The 16789-nt window shown below is 33.4% G+C and overlaps 1 protein-coding gene across 2 annotated transcripts in view; it reads left to right on the forward strand.

The window, feature by feature from the left end:
- LOC128207011 (structural maintenance of chromosomes flexible hinge domain-containing protein 1-like) overlaps positions 1–16789 on the forward strand; it is a 100060-nt gene that overhangs the window by 9220 nt on the left and 74051 nt on the right. The window contains exons 1-8 of one of the 2 annotated variants that reach the window (XM_052909797.1): positions 479–605; positions 5974–6190; positions 13562–13640; positions 14247–14405; positions 14947–15029; positions 15441–15562; positions 15755–15887; positions 16270–16389. In XM_052909797.1, coding sequence (XP_052765757.1) covers positions 6026–6190; positions 13562–13640; positions 14247–14405; positions 14947–15029; positions 15441–15562; positions 15755–15887; positions 16270–16389 — 861 coding nt within the window. In that variant the 5' untranslated portion in view covers positions 479–605; positions 5974–6025. Of the gene's footprint in view, positions 1–478; positions 606–5973; positions 6191–13561; positions 13641–14246; positions 14406–14946; positions 15030–15440; positions 15563–15754; positions 15888–16269; positions 16390–16789 lie in introns of those variants that run through there. The other variant, XM_052909798.1, reaches the window with a different exon arrangement.

Consider the following 16789-nt stretch of genomic DNA (forward strand, 5'->3'; position numbering starts at 1 on the left):
ATTTTTTAAAGTTGCACTCTTACTCCCAATTAAGCAGAATCATAATTAAAACAATTATTTTAATTTGCCGAAAAGGATGAATAAATATCAAATTCAAGGGTTTCTTAAGAAGGATAAAGTGTTTAATTTGAAGTAAAGCTACAGAAAACACGATATTTTTACCTTATGAGCAATCAAGCGTCTTTTAATATTTGTGCATTTTCAGCTATTACGAACACAATCTTGTCAATAGAATTTAAAATTTTCCATAAATGTATTTTTAAGTAAATAGTTAAAGGTTTATCATTCAAAAAGTATGTTTGTTATACATGTGTGTGTGTGTGTGTGTGTGTGTGTGTGTGTGTGTGTGTGTATGTGTGTGCGTGTGTGCGTGTTGATTTTAAATACGAGTGTCACTTTAAAGTCCATAAACTCATTTTAAACTGAAGGGGTATGGGGTATATGCTGGGTTAAGATTATGAACAAGCCTTCCTTTTAAGCGTTTTCTTTTACTCATATTTATCATTCTTTTATTAAAAGACAAAAACAATATCCATCTCGTGACAGACTGGCGGAAAATAAATTTAAGAAACTGGATTTAATACCATCGGAAGGATATAAGAAAGGTAAGAAATATTATGGTATGCGATGTTTACGTGAACAAAATTTAAGTAAACATACGTTTACATTTGTTATTGTTTACGTTGGTGCCACGAATTAAATGACGACAGTACCTTAAATGTCACAGGTTTTTATGACGATATATTATACTACCAGACAAGCAGCAAAATGCAATGTTGTTACATTTTCTTTAAACCTAAAAATTGTGCGCCATGTTGCTGTCACCCACCCGAGAAGACAAGAAATAGTATCGGAAATCCATACATTTATTAAATATTAAGAGTTTTAATCGCCGAGGTATGATTATAAAGTGTAAGTCTATTCCAGTTTTAACTCGAGATCACATGAACGCAAATACAATCTGCCTATGACTCGATAGGCTGTGGATAAGAGTGAGGTTTGTGCACGTAAACTGGTTTAACCCCCCTGTATATTTATATTATTCTGATCGTTCCAAGGCGGTACCTAACAATCCTTGATAAACATACCTACTTCTTTTTATATAGTATATATGCACTAGCTGTGCAATTTGTTGAGTTTTGTGCTGTTGTTCCATGTTAATTGTGTGTGATTTTTTGTTTGTTTTTGTGTTCTATGTCTTTGGCGTTTATCCTGTGCCATTAAACGGGTTATGTTTAATTTTGGCTACTGAGCTTGTTTCTTTACTTTTTCATATAAGTTATAACATTATGCCAAATAAGAGAAAATTTCGACACAAAGACGTGACAATAGTTATCTAATCTTCCTACGGCCAGAGATAATTAATACTAAATAGTGAATTGCCTTTATCAGTGGGTTTTTTACGTAACCACCTGTAATGATGATTGTGAAGTCATATAGTCAAGTTACTATTAGATGAAAGCACAGATGTGAGGTTATATATTTAATATAGAAATACTAGCTATGCTGTGCAACTATCAAGAAAGATCTGTCAGCTCTACCACGCGGGCTTATATATATATATACAAGAATAGTAATATTCTGTATTTAGACATAATGGAACACCAACAATAATGCATAAGTGAAAAACTATAACTGTTATATAATATACTATTAACAGTTTTTGAGTACCATTGGATTGTTTTCGTTCGTACAAACTGTCATTTGTACCCAATGTTCAAAGAAACAGTTCGATTTTTTATGAGTTCTTAATGACTATGTGAAGAATGATGTTGCGAACGTACCAGCTATTTATATTCGTTTAGTTTCCCAGACATGCCAGATGACTCGAAACACCTACAAACAAACGTATAAAATTGCGCTGTATGTGAACAATACTTGGCAGTTATCTGGGACATTGTATACAGGCTTCCTTGAAACAAACTCGTCATTCAATCCCGTGTGCACTTCCCTTCAACCCGTAGAGCACTCCGGTCGTCAGTTAACATCATGCGCAAGTGACGTTTTAATTGTATGGTTGAATGAGTTGTATCGAATTCAGAGTTTCTTCACTTTCCTCAATGATCAAGGTCACTAGAAGTAGTCAATAAAGCGATGGGAATGTAATAGAAATGTTTTGTGGTTCAACCTAATCATTTTCTTAGCGTTTTGCACATCCTACTTTGCAGAATTTTGTCGTTATCAGCATTCTTTCTCTGGCATTGGACATAACAAATTTTGCCATTAAGTTCCCATTCTAAGTGCACAAGACGTCGTCAAGATATAGATGCAAACACTCGATAAAATATTGCTAAAATAGGTCCATAGTAATACGGTATAATTTGACTAAAAGTTTCAAGTGACGTAGATGTCTATTTTCACTTTGTCAAAAAAACACAATCGTTCAGCTTATACACTCAATTACTTTTTCTTTACTTGTTCAGGCCTCTAGAAAAATAAGTTAAAATAATAGGATCTTACCAGTATGGCCTCCTGGTAGGCGTAGTTACATTGCGATATAAATTATAAACTTACTTCCCAGGTCCAAATTTCCTTCGAACACATCTAAATATTCAAATAATCCGCCATGTTCCGCATCGTATTTGTCCCTCACTTAAAATCTCGCAAAATTATACTACGTTGGGCCCCTAGTCATATTAAGTTTACCAGAAAAAAAATCTAACCTTCCAGTCTCCGCATAGACAAAATCACGTTGTGTTATTGTTTTGATACCTAGTACTGATGTAATGAAAATCGTATGCATACGTTCGATTTCAAATCTTTCACGGCATCCCAAATTTCGGACCTGTATAAATTATATTGGTTTAATAAGTGTTTCGAATAATTCTAAGTTATGACATGGTGTAATATTAAGGAATTTACTTACATATATTTTTTCATTTAATTATTGCCTTCTTTACTTGTTCAGATAATGTAATTGTGACTTGCATAAATGAGTCGCCTGAAGTAAAGATAACTCCTAAATACGTAAAAGTGTTTACTATATCTAAAAGTTCTTAAATTGACAGAATCTGTCAACTTTTCGAAAATTAATACCTTAGTTTTTAATTGTATTTTTCTTCAGAAACATCAAATAAAACTATATCGTCAGTGTTTATTAGTAAGAAGAGTTTTAAAAAAATCTGTATCAATACCTGTAGCGCCTTTTTATTGTTAAACCTTTTCTTATTTATTGATGTACCGATTGAAAATAGAAATGGCAAAAGGCATTCACCTTGCCGTACGCATTGACCGACGTGTATTTCAAATATGACGGCAAGTTCACAATTGAGTTTAACTCTTGTATTCACATGTCCATATATACATATGATTACAAGTTTTCCCCTGATTCCGAGCCTTAATCAAGCTAGTAAAAAGTCTGCCTAAAAATTAAAAGTGTACTTCCCTAAAATTGCTAACTTTGATAACACTAGTGTGAGTTTTAAGCATTATTATTTGCGATAACACTAAGACAATGGTAGGAACTACGTCACGCGCACCTGCTGAAACGGTTGCACGCAAAGCAGGAAAACGTCAACAAACCGGGTTTTTTAAAAAAAACACAACAACAACAACACTTTCCACGATATTGTTCCATAAAAAAGAAAGAGCGCAACTAACAACTCTATATTCATTCATGTATGTACGGTTTCTGAAAGTAACTCTCTGTATACGCCTGAAAATGGAATAATACTTTTTTCTAGATATGGTTCCCTGTGGACGGAATTATATTTCCTTCGTTAAAGTCAACAAAAACGATAGTTTTATGTATTTTAGACGGCATGATCTCGCTTAAATGCTCTCCGAATTCGTGGATTGGTTGTCGGACTTTTTACGCTAAAAATCTGTAAAAACAGGAAATGATTCCACGCCGACGTGTTGCCAAATAAGGTTCCCGGCGGAAGACATTTTCATTATTCATCATAGCATAATAGAGGTGGCGTAAACAATAAAGGTATATATATATATATTTTCAGCACATGTATGTATAGAAAATATCCTCTTGAAAAGGTACTAAGTTTTGTCACCATATAGAAAAATGATATCACTCAGATTATATGTTCCATTTTTGATTGGCCGGTACAAATTAGTCATCGTTATGTCTTCCTTTTAAGTCTATACAAAAAAGGCATGTCCCATATCATTTTCACTTTAGTTTTTAAGCAGTTTTCTGGTGGAAATTTCTTCCAACAGTTGAAATATAAATATTTATGTGAAAAACTACAGAAACAATCTCAGTAGCCATAAGTTTAAACATAAACCCCGTTTAATGGCACAGGGCAATCGCCTGTGATTATGTAAATCAAAGACTCCTGTTCTCAGCCTCTGTAAAACTGAAAATTATGACAACATTAAATGGGAGTGCGTGGTGACTTTTTACAGCTTCCGCACATATAACTTTAAGTTTAAAAATCACCAAATACACGATTTACAGACAAAATATCAGATCTGGTTAGTTGCCAATAGGACAATTTACGGTCCCTCTAATCCCCGCTGTGTACACAATTGACCTCAATCAATTAGTTGACAGTTGTTGTGATAGTTGCAAACTGTCAACAAAGGACACCTATTTTAAATTAGCACTGATGTCAATTAGCGAAGTTTTGATAGCGGTACTTTCACCTACATAATCCTATTGTATACCAATTAGAGACCTTTCACCAAACAGTGGACGCTAACGAGCGAAAGAGTATCGTGAATTGATTTCTTAAATGGCGTATTTTAACTATTTTTGCAATGATTATCACAATTGATTGGTTGATATTTTAAATCAAGAATTATGAATATTGATGAGGTAAACAAGAATTACACAGAACGAAAAACTATCAATTTAAAAAAATAATTTGTAGAGTGAACAACTGAACTTCGTTCACTTTTTATGTATGCTGTTAGTTTTCGTTCATTGTAATTTCGATTGTTGTTCATTTCTGCAGTCCAAACTTGTATAAAATGAAACGAATAAGCTTAATTAAAAGCCTGAAACAACATTTGTTTTCTTTTTATATCATTTTTTGTTTAAATACGTAATAAAGTTTACTTTAAAGGTGAAAATGACCAATAATACGACCAACGCACAATATACGTCATTAACGATACATGTATACACAATCTTGTCTTTGCGAACATAAATCAATTTTTCCGAGTACTCGAGTATTAATTTTACTACTCGTTGCCATCCCTTATAACTTACATACATCGGTTTAAGAATCGCATATCTATAGTCCTTAAACGTTTCTGTAAAAACAAAAAAATAGCAATCAATTAACACTAATGAAACAATGGGATCTACATGGAAAAGCCTTAAAGTCAGCCAATACCTTTTTATGAAGCTACGCTTGTTGAGGTCTTACCATCGTCGGATATCTGTGAACATTGGGCGATTTGGCGAGAAAAATCTCGTTAATATGAATAATTAAAGAGGCAGTTTTCTTGGTTTCGCAAGGTACCAGAACTAAACCGGCTCTGCCTATTCTGTACAATACTTTTTGCCAACAGTCATGGCCTCTACTGACAGTACGGGAAATTGATATCTATTTCATTGTAACATGCGGATGCGTTGGAAGAAGAGTTGTCTCCTCCGCCTCACGCATTTTCATTTAAACGAGATTTGTCAGTCATTTATGAAACATAACGGAATTTAGGTTGCCGACGATGAGGTCAACATACTGCTCTAAGCGAAGTGTTTGTTCAGCCTTTATAGGAACAATGGTAACCAATGTCGTTATTGTAATTAAGCTGGATCTACACTATTGGAGCTTCACATGCAATTACAAACATTGTCGTATGGTTGTTTAAAGAATTGCATATATTGTTGTACAATGTATGCCGTACGATACTTCTAGATTTGTATTCCCCCTAGACACTATTCTGAACCATTGATTCTTCTTATGATATTTATATCGTAAAACAATGTCCTAAAATTCTTAAAAAGATGCTTGATTTTTTAAACATTTGGAAAACGTTGAAACTAAACACTGTTCGATATTATTGCAGAGGATTAAAAGGGAAAGTAACCGCTGCTGGGATTTTGACGATCGTTATAAATATGGACGTTATGGCTGAGTTTCTGACAAAAATGGCGGCACCAAGCCAAGCAAAAGATGATGGATTTATTTTTGTTTACGATCGAAGGGAAAAAGATGCACCTGAAAAGACAATAAGCACGCAGAAGATATTATCATTTTCGGATTTGAAAGCTAAAATTATTGAGGTTTGTGCATGAGTAATGTTGCAAAATGCAATGGAACATTTACCGCATTGTTTATGTTTACGAAGGTTCTAATTATTCTAATTTGCATTCATAAATTTAAAAGCTGGTCAACAGTCATGAGGTTATCTTCGCTAACGGTTACTTTCGTTGTTGAATGTTTATTCAGACCTCTTCAGTGTTTCTGCCAGAATATTTATAAGACGGAAAGGAGCACAGTGGCTTGATGACAGGAGCTCATAAAAGTAAAAATAAATCGGTTAAACAAGCCAAAATTATATTTTACACATACTTTAACATGTTCATCATCATCATAAAATAAGGTTTGACAAAATACAAAAGTACCTACTGCTTTAACACAAACCAAGTGAAGAATGTTCGTCCGTCGAAAATGTAAACAAAGACCAATTATCGTTGTACATTATAACTTCTTCATAATTAAAGTTACTAACAAAATACCTGGGTCATAGATGCAATAGCCCTTAATGTACACTTTAACACCCGTATCCTTTTTGAGAGAAACAGTCAATTATGCGAATTATCACAGGAACCAGCCAGACATTTTCTTGCTCGCCTTCATTTATTTGCGAGTGACCGAAGGAAATTCACCACTGCACACTCAACACTTTTCCTATGGTTCCCGTCCTTTAACAGCTCTGGTACTAGTCTAAAATAATAGTTTTATACAGGATTCTTCCAGTCACTAACGTCTATAAACGGGTTTGTGCAAAAACCGGGGGTGTTTGAAAAGTATTGAAATTGTATTAAGTGAAGTATTTTATGTTTGAAATGGATATTAAAAGTTTATTTTTATATTTTACCATGTAAGTACAAAGCCATTTTGCACAAAACAAGCATTAAATGCATTAAAACACAAGATTTACCTTTCCAATAAAACGAAACTTGTCTGACACAGACTACAATTATGCCAAGCGGAACAACTCGACCAATCATAATAACTCTGCCACCTCCCACAAGCTTCGAGATAGACCTCGGTAATACAATCGGAACAACTCAGCCATGGCCGAAGTGTTTCGATTATTGAAAAATTGTGAACTGCAGCTTTGCAGGTGCCCTTCATGTATTTGTTGTTACATATACAAATGTCAATATTGGGTTTTTAAGTAAGGGCCTCGAACAATTTGCAAACTGTTAAAGATAATCACGTAACCATGTATCATTGTATGGTCGCTTGTTGCTGTACTCAATTGTTATTATCAAATATTTAAGTAAGGGCCTAGAAGATAAATGTTTTCGTCTGGTTTGTGATTTGCAACGGCCGAAAATGGAGAGGAAATAGTTTCTTCACTCATAAAAGGCCTGCAGAAGGCGAAAAGGCTGATCTTGACATGGGGATTGACCCTAAGGCCCCCAAGTCCCCAGAATCTAGCGGAAAACCATCCATCGTTGGTACATCATCACAAACCATAAAGTCTCTGTCTGATTCTACGGCATCTGTCAGAACTGTCAAATAATGGAAAACGGAGCTGAACATCAGACTTTTGTATGATACAAAAGAGAATGATGGCAATGGCGTTGTCAAAATGTGGTCTGATGTTTGTAAAGAATTAAAACATCAACTGTAGGCACTATAGTATTTCAGTTTTTAATTAGTAATCAAAGGTTCACACCCTGCCCATTATACTTGCTAGGTTCTCTATGCTTTGGCCAGTTGTGATAAATACATAACCATTGAAAAATGTACATAGTAATTTTCAAGAGAAAAACATCTACTCTGTGTAAGATTTGAGCCTATGAACCCCCGCTTGCAAGTCTGGTTCTCTCCCCAACTGGACTTACCAGGCACTTGGTTACTCAGAAGCCTTGAATAGCTTATAGTGACTGTAACACTCCTCCCCACTTGACATTTTGAAAGTTTAATCTTAGGTTTGGAGGAGTGTAGTCACTTAACTTCTAGTGATTCATGGCTTTTGAGTAACCAGAAGCTTAGTTAGCCCAGCTGGGTATATGACTTAGTCTATGTAAGAATTAAAAACAAAATGTAAAGATTAATTGTTTATTCAATAAAAACATACGGGCTATTTCAAAAAAAATGGTTAGAAAAGTTGAAAAATGGTCTAAATTTAAATCATAATAAAATACAAGGCTGTATGCCTAGTTTTGATGAACAATCTTTGTAGTGTGCAAAATAGGTTTTAAATGGAGAAAACAACTCATATTAACATTTTTATCAAACTTTTATCTAACTAAACATGGAATAAAAACACCAAATACATGAACACCTTTAATGTCATTTTTTCTTGAAATAACCTGAGTTAACATGTCTCCCAATTATTATTTTAGTAGCTCTAATGGCAGCATACATTAATAGAATGTTGAATTTACTCAGTCGCTCCAATTTCCTGAAAAATTTGATTTTTTGTACTTTTTTTACCAATGAAATGTGATATTCAAAGGTATTTTTTTTATTTTCTATTCAAATTGTGCAATTAAATTTAAAAAAAAATACATGTTCATAGAATTTAAACAATAACAAGTAACATTCACAAAAACATCATAGGAGGCATTATGATTTCACTTCACAGAAGAAAAATAAAAACAGGAACAATATTTTAAGAAATTGTTACACTCCTGACATATGTAGATTACAACCATTAAATAGATTTCACTTAGTATTTCTCAGTATAAATCAAAGGAAATGCAATTACAAAGTAATTGATAGCCAGTGAAACATTATAAAACAAATTTAGCAAATGACAAATTGGGATTTTACATAATCTGAGAAAGGTTTTTCAAAACCATACAAAAGTGTTACTGTTACTTAATTCTTGCTCAACTTGTAAAAAATTGCAAAACTCAATTGAAATAACAGTTAAGTGCTACAACAGTAACACTTTTATCTCATTTAACTAATGGTATTCAGTGTTAAGTAACTAAATACAACTGTTCCGAATTGTTACACTCCTGACAAAATATCTCAAGTTCAAGTTACTATGTATCATATTTCAATTTTAACCCCAAACTGAGACACAAGTGTTGGCAGTGATGGTTTTCTTAGTATATCATTCCTGGGATGGCCATGATATATCATCTGCATTTGAGCAGGTGTACATCCCATTGAAGGTAGCTCACTGCATAAATCTGATCTAAATATCTGAGCGATCATCCACTTTTAAGACATGTTCATTAGAAAGTCATATTTTACAACATGTATATAAAATATCTGTCCTATCATATATGATGAATAATATACCCGGTAATAATATAAATTTATTGCACATCTAGTGTTGAATATTTATTTTACATTTGCTACGTAAAGAGACTTACACTAATACTGTTGCACTAACGTGACACTTGATATATATTGTGGCCACAACTTAGTAAATTGTGTCACCAACTTTGTAACTTGAGGCCACAACCTTAAGTACCTTATATGAGGCCGCAACTTATTAAACCGTGGCAACAATTTAGTTACTTGTGACCACAACTAAGTAACAACTATTAATTTCTATGTTGTGGCCACGATTTAATAAGTCATGGCCACAACGAAGTAACTAAGTTGTGCCCTCAAGTTACTAAGTTGTGGCCACAATATCAATAAAGTGATGTCACCTCTGTGTCACTGTAGAGACTTCTTTCTGCATTAACTGTCAAATTATCAGCCACAAAATGATCCGGTACAAATTGAAAGAAATGGCTCATACAGATTATGAATATTAGTCTGCACCCCAATTCTCACAGTCCCAGGTATAGTGTCAAAAGGACATTATCATACTGATATGTCAGACAGCTCTCTATGGTCAGTGAATTTGCCTGGGCTGCCCTTATCGATTCATTTATCTGCTGTTCTAGACTTCAGTTTTGAACTTAGTAATTGGCATTTAGGTACTGGTACATGACTTCCATTTATATGCAAGGTGTCTCTTTTGTTGGGCATGATTCTGGAATTGCTTTCAAGAAAAAAACTGTACAGCTTATCTTCCCAAACTGCTTTATATGCTTTTGGTTTTGACAGTGTACTTTCAATTGAGTATCTTTCATCTTCATGTATCTATTTAGACATGACTTTCTTCTGGCCTAACTATTTTTCTTGTTTGCAGATGCCAACTTACTTTTGACATTTTTGTTCTCATACTTTTGGACAGCTTACTTTGCTTACTACAAGGGTTTCCTCCACCACTTCATGGTCATCTTTGTCAACCACTTTTATCGTCTGTGAGCAGTTGCCTTATTCAATAAAAGCTTTATTGTTTTGGCCCAAGCTCTGGGCTTTTCTAGAAGATTCTTCATAACACAGCTATTTTTCTGATTGTTGCTTGCTTCTCGTGTTTCCTGTGTTTTCTTATTTCTTTTTCATTTTTTAAAACTAATTTTGAACATTGTCATTTTTAAGAGTTTCTCTGTATTTCCTAATTCTTTACTCTGATTTACTTTTAATGACTTTCTTCCTTGTATTTAAACTTTTCTTGTTTCTTTGTGCCCCTTTGAAACCTGGAAGGCTTACAATAAATTTGTCCCTATTTCCTATGATATTTCATCTGTAAAAAATAGTATTCACACTCATAACCAATATTTGGTCAGGAGTGTAACATTGAAGGACATGTCAATAGTCATGCTGAAAATTAAAGTCACATAGTTTTAAATGAATTAAATTATAGAACAGGGTCATCAGTTTGCCTCATTGTAGCCAAAAAATACCATTTGTTGATTGTCTGTCACTGTATGATTTTTCTTTTTGTTGCATATTAATTAAGTTGTTTTAAATTCAAACATTTTTTATAACATTTATACGCATAAATTGGTTAAAACTTACCTTATTTACATCAGATTGAAAATGTATCCTTCACTTCTCATTTGTAATCTTAACATTTGTACAAATATACTGTTATACTTCTGAAAATGATGATATAATAATGTTCCAAAAATTCGCGAAAAAATGTTACACTCCTGACGGGCACGTATAATCTACATGCTCAGTAACCAACCACTATTTTCACTCATGATAATTTTTCATGATCACTCCATGACATAGCCTTCCAGGAAACACCCTAATTAGTACATTTGTTAACTGTTCCCCAACACTGTGTTTCATTTTATACCAAATGTTACACTCCTGACATTTTTAGGCCAGCTTCTTTCTAGAAAGCTAAACATCAAAAAGAGTAATAACACACACAAAATATTGTACGCATGAAATAATGATATATTAACCTAAACTTTAAATAAAAAGATTGTAAGTTATATGATAATTCATCCAAGCTATACTTTAAAAAGATTTTTTTAAAGAAAAAAAAATGTGGAAAAATTCCTAACACACATTATCAGTATCAGTAATATTTCATGCATAAATAATGGAATATTGCTTAATTTTTTATATTACCTTGAGGTCAACATATGTGTTTTTCTGGTTAATAAAGTTATAACATTGTCATTCGCCAATGTTGTTTACAGTAATGCTTTGAATTGAGTGCTTTTTGTAAAGTGTCACGTTTTTTTGTTACACTCCTGACAATTTTGACCTGTTTTTTGTGCATAACTTTTTTTCCGCTAAAGCTAATTCAGTCAAACTTCCCAGACTTTTAGATGACACAGAAATACAAGATATGGGGAAGAAGAAATGATGATACTTTGTATATTATTCATTTTATTTAGGAAATACTCAAACTAGCCATTTTTTTTGAAATAGCCCATACCCTACTTGAGTTCCTTTTCGAAATAAATTTGTCGCATTTACCAATGGGTATCTATTTTGGGCGATTCCTTAAAAAAAAATACTTTTCGTCATAAAACTTAAAATTAATAATTTTCTTCTTAAATACTAGTACTAAAATTATAGGATTATTTATTCAGCATACAATAAAGTATATTCCGATTTTTTTTTTTTATAAAAAAAGCCGTAAAATTATATTTTTTTACGGTTTCAGCAATGTTTGTGCCAAATAGGATGTGTCCGCTAGGTGGCGCTGTAAATCAACAAACAACGGGATTTAAAAAAAAATACACCTCGTTAAAGTAGAGTCATTGACGATTGTTTGTTCCAAGTTTCATTAAAATCGGCCGACATTCATATTTTTCGGAGAAACGTGGTCATGTACCTTAGCATCTTAGACTGCCCTTTGTTTCATTCAAAATGGTGTACTTTTTTGTTATCTTTGATTTAAGTCTTCATATTAAGCCAAATATTGCCTTCTGATGTAGCATGTGTGACGTTTTATCACGTGGTATACACACACTGAATCTTCCTCGCTGACTTTTCAAGTCATAGTCAATACCTGAATCATATTCAGAGTTTTCATTATTTAATGTGCTCCATCTCCACTTGACTGTAATAAGATAACTCAGCACTGTCACCAGTAGCATTTTAAGACATTATAATTACCTTCACCTGATATCTATGAAAGTGCCTTTATTTAAAATGAATTTGGCAAGCTGCATTTAAGTTCGATCTTTTTGCAAATTTATGCACTTAACACAGATTTGGAATATAAATGTCTGATTAAATTGAATTGTCAAATTGCTTCATATGCGATGGGTATTTCAATTTTGGAAATCACTGACAGAAACATCGGACCATTATGTACTCTGTTCTTTGACGATACGATGGACAGTTTAAAAATCTACCAAATCAATGTTTTTTTGCAATCATAGGGGATTATAAGAATAAAGGTCCCAATTGTGACAGTGGTGTTTGTCAGACCTTTCCATTGTGATCAAGTATAGGAGAAGCACCGTCGATTCTGATTGGCTGATACAAATATCTATACTTTGGACATGCCTTTCCGGCTGTCAGTCAGCCGTTGCAATCACAGCAATAAACATGAAAGGTCAAAGACGATTGTTTTGATAAAGCATGGCGGCACAATTAACTTGTGTCAGTACTTGGCCTTGCCAGCAGATGGCACGTTGGGCTCAACAAGCCATAAAGGTCTGGTGGAAACCCTGAGCTCTCTTACAAGAGAAAACAATGAAAAATAGCTTGCTTATTTGCGAAACATCTGTCAATCAGTTTGGGATTATAACCATTTAATATACTTTGCTTTCAAACCTTTTCAAAACATATATATTATAATATAGAATGTATAAAAAATAATTTTGTTTGAATAAGGACAAATATATATGTATGAGTCTTATAGTTTTCCCAAATGTTCCCGTCAGTTTGCTGGACATGACTGCCATATTTAGCACTGGTTGTAATTGATGGTTAAAAAAATTAACATGTTATTTGATGAACAATGTGTTTTTTTCCGATTTGAACATGTCTTAAGTGTATTTAGCATTGATTTGGTGTATAATATTTAGATTTTTGTTGGAAAGGTTATGTTAGATTCATGTTTTACGAAGCTAGTCAAGCAAATAACATCAATTAAGTCTTATAGTGTGATTGCTTTATATATATTTAATTATGTTTTGCAGGAGTTTGGATTGAAGAAGACGGACAAGTTTGTCATATCAACCACTAACAGAGAGGAAGTCAATGACAATGACTCGTGGGGTAAGCTTGAACATACAAACATTTTGCCATTTAAATAATTCCAAATTGTGTTAATTTATAAAACACTGATCAACATAAGCACAAGCCTGTAATTAACCATGTGTTTGTTAAAGGTGCACAATAAAGGTTGATTCGACTTTGATGATCCTTACAAAAAAAAGAAGATAATTTATGTACAAAAAAATAGCCATTATGAAATTATTATTTTTGATTAACAGCTATGTGGCCACAAATTCCTGAGTTAAAAGGGCGCCAAATTATCACTTATATTTATTTATCTGTACACAAATGATATTCTTTTTATTTTGTATTGATCATCAAAGTCAATTTCTAAAGTCTTATGAACAAAAACTTAAAAGTATTCAGGTTCATTAAAAAGAATCCCTATTTCGATGACTAATTAATACTTTTATAATTTAATGTAAATTTTGTAATGTTTTAAGTTTATACTGGCCTCATGCTATAAGCCATATATTTGTAGATTGAAATATTGTTCATGTTTTTGAAAACAGTTTTGTTGATGTTTGCCAGCCAATTTAATATATAAATTGTTGGTAATATATTTTTCATCCTTCTAAACAAAAATGTTGTTCTTGTTTATTACAGACGTTGTGGGTTCGGGCGAGACACTGTACCTTCTCAAAAACCTGGATCAAGAGTTATGTGCCCCTGCCCGGGAACGAGTCAACTACCTACCTCACTACGACACCATCGTCAAGGGCGGCATGTACGAATACTATGCCTCTGAAGGACAGAACCCGCTACGTAAGCTTTCTTCTATCATCTTGTTAACCTTACTGGGACTGGGAAACCAATGTTATTTGCCCATTGAAATTAAAATGTTCCCATAGTAACTGTAACTGAAGTGATCTTCACAATTTTTTTGAAGTTTGATGCATTTGAGTTTGATCATTTATTGTAAAAATGTATTGGACTGGTTTACGATTGTGTGGAGTGGAATGGTTCTTGATTAATGAAGTTAGTAAACTTGAGAGTGTCTTCAAAAGAAAAATTTTGTTTCAACTTTTGAACAACTTCTTGTAAAGCCTTCACTTAGTATGCATATTGATCATGATCTGTAGATAACCCCTACTGATTTCTTGGTCAGTTACAAGCAGTAAGAAGGTAGAGGTCATGGTGACCTTAATTAGAAAATTAATGGGAACTCCAAACTGGCGACACACCCGATTCTCCAAATTCTGGTTTCACCATGAATGTATAAAATTATATGCAAGTAAAACTGAACCACTTTTCATGTTTTGTAGTGTTCAATATTGAACTTTGTCTAAAATCTTTGTCATTACAGCGTACGCTTTTGCCGAGTTGATAGACAATGCCCTGGCTGCCACCAGGAATAATGAGGGGCCCAGGAACATCGAAATCAGAGTGGTTTGTTAAATTAGGATTGAGCTAGTTCAGCTTCTGGTTCAAACATTAGACTTATTCGATTTGGGAGACATATTGTATTTAAAATACATGCAATTCAACCTTATTGTAGAATTCTTAAAACTTTTTAACTTAAATGGTATGAATTGGCAGAAAAAACAATGCTTAGATGATTAATGCATAATGAAACTGCATGTCTACACTGTAATTCAGGACATGTAAAGAAAGCACCAAACTATTCTAAATTGGTAATACTCTTTCAGTGATATTCACTAAGAAGTTTTAAATATATGTAAAACAAAACAAAAAACTTAAACAGTTCAAACCACTGGCTCTCTCAAAACCTGATAATTTGTCTTCATATTCACAACATATTACAAACAACGATAGCTATTCCTCCACTGTACCTTACAGAACCTAGATGAGTCTACAATCTACGTGCTGGACAATGGGAAGGGCATGACGTCACGCCAGCTCAACAACTGGGCCATCTACAGGCTCTCCAAGTTCATACGCAAGGACAAACGATCTAAAGTGTGAGTACATGAACTCTGAACACCATAGGATTATTCCAGAATTACATCAGTGTTATGCCAACATCTCGGTTAGGGGGATCTGGTCTTTCTTATTGTGTCATTTTGACAAATTTGGATATATACAGGAATGGTTTAAACATGTAGAAATGTTGTATTGAGTAATGAGATTTTCACTTATTTTCCCCAATGTAGAAACCTTGACGAGACCGTCGAAGAAGAGGAATCGTTTGTCGAACAAGATGCACCCAAGTCCCTCAACAGCGATATATCATACTTTGGTGTGGGCGGGAAACAGGCCGTGTTCTTCATTGGCAATGCTACACGGGTATATAAATATAGTATTTTGTCAAAGGAGAATTAAATAGTTTCTTTCTGAGAAACAAAAACACTGGTACTATTAAAGGTTGCAAAAATATCTATCTAAAAAATAATGTGAACTTTCTGTTTTTCTGATAGCATATATAACTTTGTTTTGTGACAAATGCTTTTTAGCTCAAAACTGTTGTTGTTGTTTGTGGAAAATCATCCATCACAAAATAAATTTTCCGAGGGGAAACCTTAGAAGCTCTGCTTTCATTTAAATCTGATTCAGTATATATCATGTGCATAATGACAAACAATGTTGCAAAGTATGAAATTTATAACTTGAATAAAATATGTTTAAGCTAAAAAAAATAATTGTTAATCTCATATAAATACATTTTCAGATGATATCCCGTCCAGTTGGCTCAAAGGACGTGCACGAGTTGACCATCTCAAGGGAGGAGTTCGAGAAGAAGGAGAAGAACCATGAGGAGATCTACAGTGGCTTCATCCGCAACAGAAAGGTACGAGGAGGCTGTTCTGTGTCTGCAGTTGTTGAATTTCAAGTGTTTAACTTTAAGGCATTGCAGTTAACAATCTTATATATGGCATTACTGTGCAATTTGTTAAAAATAACATTGAATATTTACAAAGTATAATATCAGTGTTAGGTAATTGTGAGATGCTTAAATCCGATTACAACTGCCCTTAACAATTACCTACTCTGTTTATAACAAATGAATAATGAATCAAAGACCACATGTATTTGTTTGTCAAGGTTTTCATATGACTGATAAAACTCTATATGTTTTATAGTTATGAATATTCATATCCGGGTTGATTTGGCTTTATGTCAGTTGATTTTACACGTATCCTAGGATCAGATGTAGTTTACCTACACTCTATTCCTGTGATTGGATCTCT

This window comes from Mya arenaria, chromosome 10 (assembly GCF_026914265.1).
Source record: "Mya arenaria isolate MELC-2E11 chromosome 10, ASM2691426v1".
Lineage (NCBI taxonomy): Eukaryota > Metazoa > Mollusca > Bivalvia > Myida > Myidae > Mya > Mya arenaria.